At 38.3% G+C, this 18,659-nt stretch overlaps 1 protein-coding gene across 1 annotated transcript in view; it reads left to right on the top strand.

The window, feature by feature from the left end:
- Window positions 1-3,917: 3,917 nt before the first annotated feature.
- The window catches only part of LOC139734502 (condensin-2 complex subunit H2-like), a 29,923-nt gene continuing 15,181 nt past the window's right edge, over window positions 3,918-18,659 (top strand). The window contains exons 1-10 of the mRNA XM_071645286.1: window positions 3,918-4,101; window positions 4,546-4,667; window positions 5,210-5,367; window positions 11,348-11,429; window positions 12,214-12,365; window positions 12,985-13,148; window positions 14,239-14,322; window positions 14,836-14,897; window positions 17,669-17,798; window positions 18,298-18,420. Coding sequence (XP_071501387.1) covers window positions 4,566-4,667; window positions 5,210-5,367; window positions 11,348-11,429; window positions 12,214-12,365; window positions 12,985-13,148; window positions 14,239-14,322; window positions 14,836-14,897; window positions 17,669-17,798; window positions 18,298-18,420 — 1,057 coding nt within the window. The 5' untranslated portion in view covers window positions 3,918-4,101; window positions 4,546-4,565. The remainder of the gene's footprint in view (window positions 4,102-4,545; window positions 4,668-5,209; window positions 5,368-11,347; window positions 11,430-12,213; window positions 12,366-12,984; window positions 13,149-14,238; window positions 14,323-14,835; window positions 14,898-17,668; window positions 17,799-18,297; window positions 18,421-18,659) is intronic.

The raw sequence follows: 18,659 nt of genomic DNA, 5'->3' as shown, positions 1-18,659 counted from the left end.
AATACGCTCGTACATCACACTTTCCATCTAATCCGTGAGAAAAAACGACCCCTATTACGCGTTTTCTTTAGCGAGTATAGTCACGGTGTCCACCTTTCAGTTGGAGTTTTCCATCCCATTGGATGCTGTTTGGAAGATGAAACATTCACTTTACTATACAGTATATCAGCCGTTGGTATGCGAGTTTGTCAAAAACGAAAATAAATAAGAAAATTTTTAAAACAAAATGAATTGTAAATGTGAACCATTCATATTTTGCCTCCTTGTGGTAGGATATTTCCAGCATTTCCGAACTTTCAAATAATCATTTTAGATTTAATAATATTAAAGGTAGTAGATCCGATTCGCAAACATCTCCAATATCAGTCAAATGTCATATTAACCATCATGCTAAGAAGGTTTTCTTTGTGAAATTTGGAGGTCAGTGATATTCAAAATTAAACATCCGTTAGCCATTGGAAGAAGTTGAGTGCAAATTCAGACCTCAGGCTTAGTGCTCAGATGTTTTCCTATTTGATTTGATCTGTCTTACTGTGCACACTAAGATACATACTGGAATGGTTATTTCTTATTTATTAAATTATAGTAGCATATTTGGTTACTAGCTGTCTCTAGGCATTTTCGAATTTGGGCTGCAAAGAGATCCACTACCTTTAAGTTAGAAGAGAGATAAGTAAATAATGATAAAATAAACAAACAAAAAAGAATGAGTTTCTTTTGTAATACTATCTGACAAACTTTTTACTTTACCATTTTACTTCATAGCTCAGCACTTTCCATTCTCTCTCATACCCTCTTAGCCATTACATTTAAATGAAATACAACTAAAATGAGTTTGCGTGCCTGCATAATACTCTTTGGCAATTATAAGTGAGAATGTTCTTAGGTTTTGGCTCACTTTAAAATGAGAACCAATAGAACTGTCACAACATGAGAAAATGTATAAGTAATAATCAACAGTACATTTCCGAATTTGGCCTGCAAAGAAATCCGCTACCTGTAAGTTAGAAAAGAGATTAGTAAATAATGATAAAATAAACAACAAAAAAGAATGAGATTCTACCGCCGTATCCAGAACAGAGCCTGAAACGGTGCAGGCTCAAGAAATCGTTTGTATACTAATTAAATATGCTCAAATTCGTCAAATTTGGACTGTTCGCCATAGACAATTCTACTCATAAGGTACTTTTCTGATCTAATTTGCGTCACTGCTACAAATGTTACAATAAAGATATATACACATAAATAATCCCTAAAGTGTCCACTTTCAGAATCCGGGCGCCCCAAGTTTGCTTCTTAAACAGTTTAAAAGTTATGGCAGATTTTGTGGAAAAATGCGTCAATTTTTGACCCGTTTTACGTGTTGTAGCGTTCGCGCGGAAGCGCGGCTTCGCAGATGACCGAAAGTTTTCAATATGTAATAGCTCGCACAAATTGTATATAACGTTTGTGTTTGTGTGCATGGGGACGATCCGATGGTTCATACAACAAAAGCGTTTCGTACAATTATTTTTAACATTGTTAAACGTACTCTTCCACATTTACGTAGCATATAATGTGTCTTTATATTTATTTGGATTGTTATCTTGAGAATTGCTAAAAACTGTTATTATGAAAAAGTGGACCTTTCAGAATTTGGGGGGGGGGGGGGGGGGGTGCGTACGCACCCGACGCACGCACCCCCCCCCCCCCCCCCCCCCCCTGACGGGCCTGGATAGTCCTGGGTCAGAGAAAGTCCGGGGTTAAGAAACACAAGTGTAAAAAGCCCTATAGTCGGGACTGCACGCATATTACTGAAAACATGTAAAATGATTGATCAATTGACTTTATTCATTTTATCGTCTCGAAGTCAGCATGGGAGTCCTCCATTCGCTCTATGTTCTCCGCCGGAGTTCTGGCATGTTCCTTTCGTTGAGCACCGTTCTTAATCCGTATAGCTTATGATTGAACCGCGCGCGTGAAATATTCTGTATAAAACTCGTGGATTATCAAGAGCGCACAACGCACACGTCCTCACAGATCGATTTCCATTTGTAATGAAATTCAAACCCCTTATCCCAGGCCTGTATGCATCTCTGATTATTTGACGGGTTTGTTCGCAAAAACCGATAAGTCCCTATTTGCCAAATGGAGATATTTGCGATTGAAGGTCAAGAAAAATAAAGAGAATAACAAAAGAATTTTTGCTTCTTTTGACCATAACTTAAAAAATGTACCTTTATATAGTGACCAATATATAATTTAAAAGGTATTATTTTGTACTTTACGACAGAGACCGTACTTCAAAATCTTCAAAAATGGACTTATCGGTTTTTGCAAACAAACTCTTCATTTTTATCTACCCCTTTATTACTGCCAACTTGAACACAGAGCAAACTTTTATTTCATTTTCACTGCAAATGCCCCACCGCCAATATGTTGGATGTTCTTATACTCTTTTCAAGTTTTGGTAACCGTGCTGAGAAGCCGGTAGACATTTGAGTAGGTTTTATAACTAAGTATGGGGAAGGAAAAACGAGGTATATATTCCCATATGTCAGGCCTATACAGAGCATGAAATCTATGTCGGGTACAATGACATTGTCGTCATGATGCATCTCTGCATGCAGCTTAAGGGATAGTGCAGTATATATTGGTGGAGATGAAAATTTGGCTTTGCTTATTTTCATTTGAGTTTTTGAAGAGATTGTTAAGTTTTCTACTCAGGACTGGCAGGCCTATACCTCCTCGTATTGGACCCTTTTTACAGAGAAACGATGAATTATCATAAATCAGCGGTGAATCCGGCCAGCGGAATTTCCATGCTTTTTTTTTCTTTCATTTCACTAGCCACTCCTGGGTTTCATCAGCTGACAAGAAAAAAAAAATAAAAAATAAGGTTTCAGCACAGTTTTCTGGTGCCATTTTTACTTTATTTTCTTGGCCTGATTTGATCTCATTTCAGTTGCTATTAGTTCCTTTGATTTTAGTGTTTTACATCTGTTTGTAGCTTCATCAATATTCATTATCCGTTCTCTTATGTAATTTCTGAGGGCCCCATAATGTACAAGCTTTACTTTTCAGTCGGACCCTCCATTTCCATTCCCATCATCTTATTTACTTCGTATACTATGCATTGAAATCTATGATGTTATACTTAAAAAAAAACCGCAAACAGAAAGAAACTGAACAGAAATGAGGAGCATTGAGAATTACCGTAAGGGTTCAACGAATTTCTTGGACAAACACTATACTAAGTTTTTCTGTAGCTCAGTCGGCAGAGCACCAGGCTAGCAATCAGGAGATTTTGGGTTCGAATCCCGGTGGAATCCCACTTTCTTTGCTCATTTTTCCACTAATGTGAAAAATACAGTTACTCTCTAAAAAAAATCGAGTGAAAATTTTCACTCTAAAAAGAGTGAATATAAAAAAAGAGTGAATTTCGAGTGAAATTGAAGTGAATTTTGAGTGAAAATGCTCATTTTCACTCATTTTGGAGTGACGTCAGGGATCACTCCAAAATCTTCGAGTGATCCCTGACGTCACTCCAAAATGAGTGAAATGAGCATTTTCACTCAAAATTCACTCCAATTTCACTCGAAATTCACTCTTTTTTGTATTCACTCTTTTTAGAGTGAAAATTTTCACTCGATTTTTTTTAGAAAGTATGTTTTTCTTCATTAATTTTGTTACTCACAATCATATGTATTTTGTTAAATTTACGTTTTTGCAATGATTAGGAATAGTGATAGCTAGTTCTACTTATACATTGTACTGCATTGTAGGGTATATAACTTTTCTCTGTTTAATTCAATATTTCTATATAAATACAACGACTTGAGAGTAGGGAAAATGTGCCGAAATGCCTCACTATTGGTGCCGAGTTTGCTATGGTGGAGTCTGAATGTCTGGGGGTTGACTTGTTTGGTCCCTACAATTCAATCGAAAGAAACGCGCGCAATGCTAGCGCTATGCATATGTATATGCGCGCGAATTTTCGTTTCAGAAAATGGTCGCCGTTGTAGTAGAAGTGGCAAAGATAAAATACAGACTGGCAGCGGAACTGTGACTAAAAAGGTACTTTCTCATCACAAATTTATCTTGAATCTTGCTGTATCAGATGTGAGTGTTATTCTTAAGTATTTTAGAATAAATTCAGTATCTTTTAAGGCGTTTTAGTAGTGGCAAATGTCTTCGAATTTGATATTGCGAATTAACGTCGTTGGTCGTTGCACAGCACACAACACACAGTTCGAGTTCGTTGGTAGATGAAGTGTACGATACCCACCCGGAACTTTCGGCGTGCGGGTGCGGGTACGGTAGCCATACTACTGGGTGCACTGCCCGCGATCTAACACGCTAGAACAGGTAACGTTAGACCTGTACCTGTCTACGTGCAGATTCAAGTAGATTCAAATTCAAATAGATCTAGACCACACATTTAAGACGTCTAGACCTATTCCATTCAGATCAGATCAGTGGCCCAAACGGGTTTGTATGACTATGATGTGCACAATTTTGTAATTTTGATAAATGTCCTTTTTTCTTTCTTTCTTTGATATCCAGACCAGCCAAGAACGCGCAAGATGGAAGCGGAGAGGTTCTCCAGCTTGCTCCAACCCATTCGGGATCTAACCAAGAACTGGGAGGTTGATATTGCCTCACATCTTGTGGATTATATGTCTGAGGTGAGGCATCCTACCCCTCCCCCCCCCCCCCCATTTCTCTTCCTATTTGCATTAATTAGAAATGAAGATTGATCACATTTTCACTCAATATATTATCATCATTGACATCAATATAAACAATTGATTCGGATCATGGGCCAAGTCCCCATCATTTTGCAAACTGTTGAATACTGAAGAAAACTTCACAACTCTTGATGTCTTCTTTCCATATAGAGTTTGCTATAAAAATCCCCTGACGTAGGATTCAGATGCATGTAACGTAAAATTACACATTCAGGTATCCCTGATCACACTTTGGGATTGATCTCCCAAATTTTGACAGATGAATGATCCTGCCAGCCCTGCCTTGCAGCATATCACTTTCTCTGTCAAAATATTGTACCAAGTATGCTTAGCTCTCTTTTGTATCGTCATGTAGGGTAGCCATTTTGTTTTGTTTCCATTTTCATAATGCGTCTTCCTATCTTGTTAACTCTACTATCTTTGGTTAAAAGCATTGTAAGTCTTGACCTTTGGCTTCTTTTATGTTCCTTCCCCGTCAGATGGAGAGTATCGTCATCAGCTTTGATGGTGGCAACACCACGATGAACTTTGCGGAAGCCGCCCTCCTCATTCAGGGCTCGGCCTGTGTCTACAGTAAGAAGGTGGAGTACCTCTATGCCCTGGTTTACCAGACCTTAGATCTTCTTGCCAGCAACAAGTAAGTAGAGTCTCCTACTCTTGCTCTCATCTGAAGATACGACAGTCAAACCTGTCTGTGGCAGCCACCCGAGGGAGACGAAAAAAGCGGCCCTGTCTGTAGCGGCCAGCTGTCTACAGCGGCTGGAGACAGCTCTAGGCATTACATGGCTTTTGGGGAGAATTGTGTGTAGTGCTTGCATTTTTGTAGGTGGTCACTATAGACCGTGGTCGCTAAAGACAGGTTTGACTGTACGTCTTCATCTGTTTTCATAACTGTAAATACAGACATTTTTGCGGTGCTTTAATGTTTGCATATTTCGCGCTACTATTGTCTAACATGACTTCTAATTAAACCCAAGAAAATATCTTGACAATCTTCTCTGCATATTGTGAATGGATTGACAATTGCGCAGCGCGAATTCAACAACCTGCGAATACGTTTTTTGAACCGCTCAGCACGAAAATTTAATCACACGAAAATATAGATGTTTACAGTATTTTAGCCATTTCCAACCCCCCTCCTACTCCTGCTTTCCATCCCCTCTGTGCTCTCATCATATTTTACTTCTTGTTTCTCTCTTTCTCCTTCATGTCCTCCTCCATTTCCTTCATCTTCTCCATTTCCTGTCTCGTCTTGTTATACCCCCGCCAAACGAAGTTTGAAGGGGGTACTGTAAAATGAGAAATTTTCGCGTGCATTTTAATTTCGCGAATTTCGCGAGCGCCAAAATTCGCGAAATTAAAATGTACGCGAAAGTTTTTGTCTGCACTACATGCATTGAACGCCAGTGGCAATTCGCGAAAATTTCATGCCGCGAAAAAGGCTGTCAGCTCCAATTCGCGAAAATTTCATGCCACGAATATATCATGTTTTACAGTATATAGGAATCAGCGGACGGTTGGGCGGTCGGGCGGTCGGTCGGGCGGTTGGTCGGGCGGTCGGGCGGTCGGTCGGTCGGGCGGTCGGTCCGTTGCAAATCTTGCGTCGCGAACTTCTTCCTCAGTTTTCAACCGATTCCCATAAAACTTGGCACAGATGTGTGCCTTGGGTTGTAGATGTGCAAGACGTATTTTTTGACAGTACCCAAAAGTACGTTGCCATGGTAACGGCATATTATGGGCAAAAATGGATACAAATCTTGCATCGCGAACTCTTCCCACAGTTTTTGATCAATTTTTATGAAATTAGGTACAGATGTTCATCTGAATATGTTAATGTGCAAGACACATATTTCCGCAGTGGCAAAAAGTGCGTTGCCATGGTAACGGCATGTTATTGGTAAAATATAGGGCAAAATGCTTCATGGCAAAACTGCTTCATCAGTGTTCTTCCAATTCTCATGGAATTCATATTGAATGTTTGTCTTAGGATATAGGTCAGCATGACACATTTCTTGACAGTGACAAAAAGTATGTTGCCATGGTAACAGCTCACATATTATGAGCCAAAATGATGGAAAATTTTGTGTTGCAAACTACTTCCTCAGTTTTTGCCCAATTTCCATGAAACTTGGTACAGATGTGTGCCTTTGGTTGTAGATGTGCAAGACGCATTTTTTGACAGTACCCGAAAGTACGTTGCCATGGTAACGGCATATTAATGGCAGAAGATCAAGGAAAGATCTTGCGGATTTAACTACTTCCTCAGTTTTTTGACCAAAGCTTATGAAATGTGGCACACACCTTGATCTTGGTGGGAAGATGTGGAAGACATATTTTTCGGACGTGTCGGAAGCTGCGTTGCCATGGTAACGGCATATAAATGGCAGAAGATCAAGGAAAGATCTTGCGGATTGAACTACTTCCTCTGTATTCGACTGAAGCTCATGAAATGTGGCGCACACATTGGTCTTGGTGGGAAGATGTGCAAGACATATTTTTTGGACGTGTCGGAAGCTGCGTTGCCATGGTAACGGCATATTAATGGCGGAAGATCAAGGAAAGATCTTGTGGATTGAACTACTTCCTCAGTTTTTGACAAAAGCTTATGAAATGTGGCACACACAATAGTCTTGGTGGGAAGATGTGCAAGACATATTTTTCGGACGTGTCGGAAGCTGCATTGCCATGGTAACGGCATTTAAATGGCAGAAGATCAAGGAAAGATCATTCCTTGGGTAAGACTGTCGTCACGGGGCGGGGGTATTAATCACCTTCAGTGATATTTCTAGTTTCATTTCATTTCTACTTTCACCTCTTCATCTCATCTTCTCTCCTCTTCTGTATGTCGCCTTTCCCCCTCCTCCTCCTTCACCTCTTACTCCCTTATCATCATCATCTTTTACTCTTTTTCACCTCAGTTCAATCCATTTTATACTTCTGGGTCAATCCATGTCAAATCATCCAGTGCTTGTCACCCGACCCCCTCCGATTTTCTTTAAAATCGCACCAAATGTTCCCCAAAGTGTCTGACGGAAAATCCCAAAATATTTTGCCCGAAGGTCAATTGGTTGCTAAGATACAGCCTCACATAGCAACCAATGCACGTTCCAAAATACTAGTTAAAAGAAAATTATGCTTTTTTGATTGATTGTGGTAGCATAGATATTTATGTAAAAGTGTTCATTATCTGGAAATTGAGAGAACTTTATAGTCTTTGCAAGAAAAAGTGACTGTGACGCGAAATTGACTTTTCGTTAACGTGCACGAGGTCACCGAAAATGGTGTTAAATGTTAATTTTGAAAATTTCAATGCATATTTAGAGGCTAATATCTTCCACATTTCATCACCTCAGGTTCTAAGATATTATGCTGTTGAAGGCTTTGACTTGCTCAGTAATTTTGAAAAAAATCTGCGGATTTGTGCTCTCCGTCTTTACGGAGAGTGCCCTCAAAGTTGACAAAAATGTAAAATGAGTCAAATTCAAGGTCACGGATCACCCTTCGTCCCACCTAGGAATGGCATCAATTTTTGTGTATTGATAGACATTTACCTATATTATCTTGGGTTACCAAAGAAATTTTGCTACCGAAATGTTAAATGGTAAATTTACCCCACTGAAAATGGTCGTAAACGGCCAAATTTCCATGTAATATCACATATTGGGTTTAGAGGACATTTCAAATGTCCATGCTTTCAAGATGAAAAGTCGTAGCCCTGTGATATTTGCTGTAGGGGTAGTCTGTAATACATATTTTAGTAATATATACCACAAAACACTTTTATTACATAATAATGACCTTGAAATTTAATCCAAAATTTGATAAAAACAATAAGTCGCTCTATTTTCCTCATTGCACTGCATGTAATATGTGTTTTGAATGACTTTTCACAAAGCAATATTTCAAGAATTATGAAAGATGACACCCTACCATATTAAGGTTCTAAACTATTTGTGCTCTTCTTTCAGATTTAGTGTCAATTTGATCATGAATGTTATATCCTTGACCTTGAAGTGCTTCTAAAAATAGCTGTAAATTTGTTAACTACAAATTACACGCACAACAGGTGTTTTATGGCATAACATACTAGTAATTCTTTCACAAACACAAAAGCTTTTTATAGTGTAAATGTTATATACTGGAATTAATCTATACGTGCTTGCAAAATATGTTACAATTAATTACTTTGTTGTGACAATGACCCTCAATTTCAATCACAAAATGGGACAGTAATATTCAGAGATTTCGTGTGCATTTAGTATGGAAAACAGTGCTTTGTGGTAAAAGTCATAAAAACTTTGCCATTTTTACTATCTATCACTTTGATTGATTAATTCTATTCAAATTAAGGTAGAAAAAGTGGGCTGTGACAATTTCAAATTTTAAAAAAAAATGCTGTAGAAAAGTAAAAAAAAACAAAGAAATACATAACAAATTTACCAAAAACAAGAAAATATATAGGAATGGAAATGATGTTTGAATTGTCATAAGTTACAGAACAAATCCCCCCAAAAAGACGACTCTCAGTGCTTTTAATTTGCTTTTCACAGGCTAGAATAAGAATCTTATGTGTTGGGCGCAATGTCCATAATATCAACTATTATTATGTACTTACAGTGTAATACAGGTCTTTATGGGCAGGAATAGACATTTCTCCTGATTTTGAAGGTCATAAATTCAGGGTCATTGTCAGAACAAAGTAATTAATCGAACATATCTTGCAAGAACCTATACATTTATTCCAGTATATAACATTTACACCATAAAAACTTTTGTGTTTGTGAAAGAATCACTAGTATGTTATACCATAAAACACCTGTTGTGCGTGTAATTTGTAGTTAACAAATTTACAGCTTTTTTTTAGAAGCACTTCAAGGTCAAGGGTATAACATTCATGATCAAATTGACACTAAATCTAAAAGAAGAGGACAAATAGTTTAGAACCTTAATATGGTAGGCTGTCATCTTTCATAATTCTTGAAATATTGCTCTGTGAAAAGTCATTCAAAACACATATTACATGCAGTGCAATGAGGAAAATAGAGCGACTTATTGTTTTTATCAAATTTTGGATTAAATTTCAAGGTCATAATTATGTAATAAAAGTGTTTTGTGGTATATATTACTAAAATATGTATTACAGACTACCCCTACAGCAAATATCACAGGGCTACGGCTTTCCATCTTGAAAGCATTGACATTTGAAATGTCCTCTAAACCCAATATGTGATCTTACATGGAAATTTGGCTGTTTACGACCATTTTCAGTGGGGTAAATTTACCATTTAACATTTCGGTAGCAAAATTTCTTTGTTACCCAAGATAATATAGGTAAATGTCTATCAATACACAAAAATTGATGCTTTTCCTAGGTGGGACGAAGGGTGATCCGTGACCTTGAATTTGACACATTTTTCATTTTTGTCAACTTTGAGAGCACTCTCCGTAAAAATGGAGAGCACGAATCCGCTGATTTTTTTCAAAATTACTGAGCAAGTCAAAGCCTTCAACAGCATAATATCTTAGAACCTGAGGTGATGAAATGTGGAAGATATTAGCCGCTAAATATGCATTGAAATTTTCAAAATTAACATTTAACACCATTTTCGGTGACCTCGTGCACGTTAACAAAAAGTCATTTTCGCATCACAGTCACTTTTTTCTTGCAAAGACTAAAAAGTTCTCTCAATTTCCAGATAATGAACACTTTTGCATAAATATCTATGATACCACAATCAATCAAAAATGCATAATTTTCTTTTAACTAATATTTTGGAATGCGCATTGGTTGCTACAATGTATGTGAGGCTGTATCTTAGCAACCAATTGACCTTGGGGCAAAATATTTTGGGATTTTCCGTCAGACACTTTGGGGAACATTTGGTGCGATTTTAAAGAAAATCGAAGGGGGTCGGGTGACAACTTTTCTGAAAATTGGATGATTTGACGTGGATTGACCCTTCTCCCTTTAATCAGAATTGTTCTCTCCATTTCTGTTTATATACTTTTAATGATACGATTTGTAAGGTGTTTGTTGACTGCTTTGTCAAATCTAAAGTTTTCTATTAAGATGTTTCCCTATTTCAATGAGTGCACATATGCAGTAGAGCCAGTGATGTATCTTGAAAGATGTACAATACTGTAAAACGAGGAATTTTCGCGTGCATTTTAATTTCGCGAATTTCGCGAGCGCCAAAATTCGCGAAATCAAAATGCACGCGAAAGCTTTTGTCTACACTACATGCATTGAATGCCAGTAGCAATTCGTGAAAATTTCATGCCACGAAAAAGGCTGTCGGCTCCAATTCGCGAAAATTTCATGCTGCGAATATATGCATGTTTTACAGTAGTCATAGTGTATCGTTTGATGATATTATCTGAATTCTTCTCTGCATTTCTGTTCTCATATTTCCTTTTTACGATAGAGTTTGTTTGGTGTTTCTCCACTGCTTCGTTCAAATCTAAAGTTTACTGCAGGTGTCTGTTAAGATGTTCCCCTATTTCAATGAGTGGGACTGTGCAGTAGACCTGTCATATCTTTCATATCTTACAAGATGTATCATTGGATTAAAAAACCTCACTCAGATTTTTTCCTTCCGCTTTTCACTGTCAAACAGGAAGATGCAGCAGGCCTGCTCGGTTGACGCCGAAGGAAGAGACCATGATGCATCACAAGCTTACAAGAAAAATGAGATTGAGGTAAGGGGAAAGAAAGATGTGTGGACTGTCATGTCTACCGTATGCCGAACCTAGCATTTTTTTTTTTTTTCATATTGGGACTTGTACAACAATTTTGAATGTGGTTGAATTTTTGATTGAGAATCACAAAGTTTCACTTCTCGAGAGTAAAAATTAGTAATTTTCCACCTTAGATTATGCAACTTACTGTACTTGTTTTAAAAGGGAAGCAATATGTTCGTGAGTGGTTAACTTTGGAATATCCCAGGGAAATGTATCTGTCCAGACGCCCAAGCCGACCAGACAGATGCCGGGCGGGCCATGCGATCCGCTTCGACTTCCGTACAGCTGCGACAGGGTCTACTGTTTTTGAGTGTTAACTGTGTGTTAATGTAATTCTTGAATCTTGGGACATGTCCTCATCAGATCTCTTGGAAGCTATCGTATTCCATATAAATGTATCTTTGTAACTGACAGATCTGATCAGAATGGAATAGACGTCTAAATGTGTTGTCTAGATCTGTTTGAATTTGAATTTACTTGAATTTGCGCGTAGACAGATCTTCCTGTCTATGTGCAACACAGAAGGTAGTTTGTGTAGCAGTGGTGTCAAATGCGTAGCAGAGTGCGATGCCATTCCGGGAAACATGACAATCATTCCCTGTATCAGGTGGCTAGCAGAATTCACAGAAATAAAAAGCATTCCATGGTATACCAAACGTACCTCATTTCAACATTGCGTAATCCATATGACCACTAACAATATTTGCTTGATGCTGCACCCAAATGTCCATTTTATCAACAGTTCCTTTCCCTGGATGACCTGCCCATTGCTAAGAACATTGACCTCAAGGAGGAGAATGACCACAACCACAATCTTACCGGTCATCTCCTGGCCCAGACGCCGCTCTCCCTGCTGAAAGTTGAGGGCGCCGACCGCGGAATACCCCTGACAAAGTAAGCCGAGTACAGATATGCATAGCATGCAGTCACACTGATTCATACTCCAGCTCCATGCATGTACTGTACAGGCGAGCTGTTTCTTTTCATCCCTACTGTACTGGAAGTGATGTATATCTGTGTGATCATGAGAATGTTGTCAGTTATAAAGGGGGATTAACTATTAAAGTGGGAATGCAAAAGCTTGCTAAGTTCAAGCCAGGTGCCTGGGGGCTTAAAGGGTAAATCAACCCATTGAAGATGCCTCAAATATGTGACCTGCTATAATAACAGGATCCGAAAGTTGAGGGAGGTTGATTTTCTGAAAATGACATCGACATTATTCCCTTACTCTTCTGCTTTTATTTCATCGTATATATAACAGGACTCATAAAAGTACTCGGCTGCGAAGATATTAATGATTTTATAAAACCATGTTGAGTGGTCTAGGAAATCAGCGATTCAAGAAAACAGCCTTCAAAGTTTTCTTTCCAACTCAGTCACGGGGAGGTAAGACAGTTTTCACCTCTCGACAATAGAAGGTTGGCGCTCATAGCAACGTTTAATTCTGTTTTAAAAAAAATTGGTGGAGATGACAGGGATATGATTGATTTGTATCCTTTACATGTCTATGCAGCCGTAAGGGGGAGACGATTGGCTTCAAGGGTGACTTCCGCATCAACAGTTCCATGTTTCACTCATCGAGGGCGCTGCTCATCGACCCGTCTCACCTGTCCCTGCTGGAGGAGTCGTTGATGCGTCACCCAACCTCCACTCCAGCCAACCTCCTCCTCCAGAAAGGTGAGTCGGCCAGTTGACCCACCAAATCATGGAGGAATATTTTCTACATAAATTAAATGAATTATTAATTAATCAAATCATTGAATTGGCAACTCTGAAATTCTCTCCATACCTTGAAGATGAATATAAGGAACTGGTAAAATCCACAAAAATGTTCCTTATAGAAAAGGAAATATGTGACCCTGCACCTCAAAACAAACAAAAAGTCGCCAGACATGAATTTTTAGTTAAGACCATATTCTGAAAGAGCAGACTTTAAGCTTTAAAATGATGTATAACTCAAATCAAATGGACTCTCCTAACCTATCTTAATATTGGAAAGAAAGCACAAACTCAGGAAAAGTGTGAACTGAGAAAAGAGGCTCTGAAGTACAGTGTCTATTCAAGCGCTTAATCCTTACCAAACCGTGCTGGCTGTGTGATGAATGGGACAAAAAACAGGAAGTAAACCACCAGAGTAACAACTATGAAGGGATTATCAGATTAAACTGAAATTAGGCATGCCTCATTAACACATTCTGTCCATACTCAATGCCAACTTTCAAAGCAGTAGCACTATCCCTTCAAAAGTTATTATAGAGTTGAAAGTGAAGAGTGTGGACAAGGTTTTTCAGAAATGAAAAAGGGATTCTAAAGACACACCTAATCACACTATTCTACCAAAAATGTTTGAGATAAACTGCTAAAAAAACACACTTTCCTGCCCGTTTTATGATACCAAATTTTAGCATAATGTAAAAGAAGACCCGCTCTTTCAGGAAATATGAAAAAGTCAAGTTCGGCTAGGTTGACCCATTTCACTTATTTTCAGTCCTCACGCAAAATCAGTGTGTGCGACTTTATGTTCGTTTTGAGGTGCACGGTCACATATACAAACATTTTCCTCTTAGACAGCCAAAGTCTTTTTTATCAAAGCGAATTGCCAATTTAAGAATCACTTATAGATTTAGCTGTCACTATGCTTTTAAAAATTCTTTAGTAAAACAGAAACAGTTTTATATAAACAACAGAGACTCAAGTGAAGGGTGTATATTATTTTGCCTGAAAGCAAGTAATTAATGGCCATCCCAAAATTTCATGTTTTTCCCAGGTGCACAAGACCCACCCGATGATAATCTGATCCCAGATATTCCAGATGATGTGCACAACAGTCCCCCAAGACATGATGTCAGTGGTAAGTCACAGACACTGAGGAGTATGCTGTAATGACAATTACAAAATGGGCTTTAGAATCTCTGCAATCTGATTGGTCAATTGTCATGCATTGATTTTTACTGATCCATACTGAGCCATGCGTCCGGTAAAATCCGAACACATAGCCATGCGTAACGTAAAATCAGAACGCATGACTTGAGTCTTATACAGTGTAGTAGGTATACCGGATGCATGATGGGGAAAATGATTGTATTTCACGAATTTACGCGCCCATTTTATAACACATATGATGCACAGGTCTATTTCGTGGATGAGTGAGAATTGGATGCTCTTGTTTAACTTTTGAACAGTCTAAAACCCACTGGCTGTGTTCGTGGGTATAAACAGTTCCAAAGTATAAAACTTGTGCATTCAATACTCACTGATCCATTCTGTCCTCTGCATCATTTGTATAATATCCAGTTTAAAAAGGTCGTAACTAATGAACCCATTCATTCCTGCGGTAGTTTTATAGATTATTATTCTCTTGCAGGCAATGACATTGAAATGGATGTTCCCCTGGATGAAACGTTTGAGGAGCAGCAGCCGATGAAGGTAATGAGTTCTGTTCATCATTTGCAGCAAATGTAGCCAAGAAGATTAAGGGGAAAGGTTGAAAGGGATGAAAGTCAAACTGGCCTTGTGCTTCAGATCTCTGTGGATTACAGAGATGTCAACTGTAACTTTTTTGTTCAATATTATTAACCATATTTTTCCCCAAAAAATACTGCAGGTCTCATGGAAATTGCTGTTTTTCCAGAATTATTATTATTATACCTTTTTGTTGCAGGAAAGTTAAAAATGCTGTTTTCTGCCAAAATTTTATTTTTTTTTCTCAAGTCTATACACATTTTGCTTTTTCCATGTATCAAAATCACCTGAAAATTTTGGTTTCTGATTTTTTCAACAAACCTCTGCAGGGTGTCTCTAAAAAAAGTAAACCCAACTTCAACGGCAAATTTTCAGAAAACTATAAAATATTTACACATTATTTTTTCATGGTTACATAGTCCAATAAGTCCTCTGTCCAATGATACCACGTAGGTTATGTAACTCTCATGCATGACTGAGCATGATTCAACTTAGTGAATGGGTGTGAAATCATCACTGTGGCAAGTTCCGTGATCAGCATACTTTCTCACATTGTACCAGATGGCTCTTTGTGTTGGAGGCTGCCTGTCGGGGAACTGCACCCGAAAAGCCTCTTGAACTTCCATGCAACTTCTTGTTTCCTGGTATCGAGTTGCCAGGAATACTCTCTGCTCAATTGTCAACTGTACCATGTTTGGAAAGCATGTGAAGTGTGCCTGTGTCAGGAACAACCTTTGCTGACAAAAATTTAACTTCAAATATGCCCTGAATGCATGACAATAGCAAGAAATAACTTGCCACAGTGATGATTTCACACCCATTCACTAAGTTGAATCATGCTCAGTCATGCATGAGAGTTACATAACCTATGTGGTATCATTAGATAGAAGACTTATTGAACTATCTAACCATGAAAAAATAATGTGCTAATATTTTATAGTTTTCTGAAAATTTGCTGTTGAAGTTGGGTTTACTTTTTTTAGAGACACACTGTATAGGATCATCCCTGAGTGCTGTGTATGATGGTAGCATCCTGGGGATTTACTTTTTATGCCTCCGCCACGAAGTGGTGCCGGAGGCATTATGTTTTCGGGTTGTCCGTCCGTCCGTCCGTCCGTCCTTCCGTCCGTCCATCTTTCCGTCCGTCCGTAATGAATTTTGTGGACAAGGTAACTATCAAAACCTGTTGGGGTATCCTAATGAAACTTGGCATGTATGTGTATTAGGGGGTGAAGTTTTGCCTATCAACTTTTGGGTGCACGTGCTCAAGGTCAAAGGTCAAAAGGTCAAGGTCAAATACATAAAATTTCACTATTTCCACCATATCTATGCAATGCCTCAAGATATTTTCTTGAAACTTAGTGTATACATGTATTACCCAATTTAGATTCTTTGGTGAAAGTTTGGGTCGTGAGGTCAAAGGTCAAAAGGTCGAGTAAAAGTATTAAAACTTCTTTTTTTTCTCTGTAAATTGGAAAATTGTTCAAGGTATCTTCATGGAACATAGTATATACATGTACTGACTGGCAGTGATTATCTAGAGAATGTAGGGTTCATGGGGTCAAAGGTCAGGGGTCAAAGGTCAAGTGCAACACTTCAAAATTTTACTATTTCCCTCATGTTCATGCAATGCCAGCAGGATTATTTTTTTTTTTACACTTGGTGTATGCATGTGTAACCTAATAGAAATTCTCTGGAGAGTTTTTTTTTCTTTTTCTTTTTTTTTGCCTCAAAGGTCAAAGGGTCAAAGATCAAGTGAAAGTGCTGAACTAACTTTTTCCTCCATATCTCGGAAGTGGCTCAATTTATCGTGAACCTTACTGCATATTTATGCATGTTCTACCTGAAAGTGATTATCTTATGAATTTTAGGGTCAAAGGCCAGATGACCATGGTAACAATTTACTATTTAGTACAGAAATTGCACTTTTTCTCCATACCGGTACCATGAAAATTACTCGATGCATAAATGTATGAATGGGTCAAAGTCAAGTTACAGTCCTTAAATCCCCAAATACATGCTCTCCTATTCATCCAATGAAACCAAGGTCAAGGAAGGTGAACATTCCACACATTTGTGACAAACTTGTCATTTCAATATTTTGCCAGTTTTGTGAAAATGTAATCACACATTGTCCACATGTACTATCTAGACCTATTAGGAGAATCATGCATTATGGCGGAGGCATACCAGTCGCCATAGCGACATTTCTAGTTTTTTTTTACCTTGAGCACTTTATTCTCTTATAGATTTAAAGAAACAGTGCAATTATGAAATTACCATGTTGGGGGCGGAAGTGCAATTATGGCCAATCTCCCCATCTCAATCGCTTGAGCTTGACAATTTGAACACAAGTACCCCTTCCTTGCTCTTATCAAAAATGACTCCCTCCACCAAAAAGAAGAAGAAAAAGAAGAAGAAGAAACAAATTAAAACAAAGACTTAACAGCAAGAATCAAAACATGATTTTCACATGCAGATTCACCACCCAGTTGGCAGCCCCAGAGTATTTTGTATGCTGTTTGATAGAAAGTTGGCTGTCATGGCTTATGATATTCAAACTGCACTCTGTTCTCTCTCTCTCTTTTTTTTATGTAAAGACATCATGGGTAGATAAACATTGTTATTATCCTTGTTATCTCATACAAACAGTGCTGTATCTGGTCAATGCTATATTAATCACATCTTTCTATGCACAAACTCTTCTCACAAATTTTTACTCCACAAATTTTCAGACTGAAGAACGTCGGGAGCTGAGACCGCGACTGGGCGTTCCCGCCAAACCTCCAAAGAAGTTTGTTGACCCCTGGGAGCCCCTGGACCCACATGACGCCAAGGGACCTGCTCCCAAGCCGTATAAGAAAGGTGAGATGAGGGCGGGGCACAACAAGTCTGTAATGTGCTTGCCTGCCCAGGGCAAGCTATTCTTGAAGTTGAACAAATAGCCATCAACATTTTCTCTTATTTCCTTTTATTCTGACAACTAAAAAGACTACAGGTTAGAAATTTAAATTTCACAAGGGCTTGCTTTATCATTTGAGAAATCCCTGAATTATCCAACACTTTTGCAATGATAAATTTGAATAATTTGTTACCTGCTAAAACGACAAAACAATAACCCCACACAAAACAGCAACATAACTACTCTTTCTCTGGAGAGTGTGACCAATTCGAATTGTGACAATTACTGTAGTAAAGGATAAATGATACATTGCTATGAGCATGCCATCTAGAGGGTACAGTTGAATATTTAGTTATTATAAGGCAACAAGCAAGCCCTAAATGGATTATTCATTGTTACAAATAAAGAGCTGTAATGGTGTGTAAAATGCCCCCGATGTGATGTGAAATGTACCTCCAACAGGCAAGTGCTTCAAGCTGCCTCCATCGTTGGAGAAGAATGCTGGGAAGGGTCGCAAGCGGAAGAAGCAGCCCGTCCCGCAGAAAGCCGACCTGACGCCTCTCATCCAGTTTATCAACAAAGCATGTGAGTTTTGTTTCTCAATTCGAATGAGATCATCGTCAGTAACCCTTTTCTGAACTCTCAATGATTTAAACAATTTTTAAGCAAGACTTTCTTTAAAGGGATCGTATAGTCTTGGTTGAGACCTAATTTCAGGTTTCTAACATTTTTTGGTGAGATGATAGGAAACCTCTTATGAAGTATGAAAGAGCATGTACTTCTATGAGGAATTCAACATTTATTTGATGAAAATTGGTTTTGAA

This window comes from Diadema antillarum, unplaced genomic scaffold, assembly GCF_040938485.1.
Source record: "Diadema antillarum isolate AM-2024a unplaced genomic scaffold, OU_Dant_1.0 scf00000026, whole genome shotgun sequence".
Classification (NCBI taxonomy): domain Eukaryota; kingdom Metazoa; phylum Echinodermata; class Echinoidea; order Diadematoida; family Diadematidae; genus Diadema; species Diadema antillarum.
The sequence above is the reverse complement of the archived record's forward strand: the minus strand, read 5'-3'. Positions and strand labels throughout refer to the sequence as shown.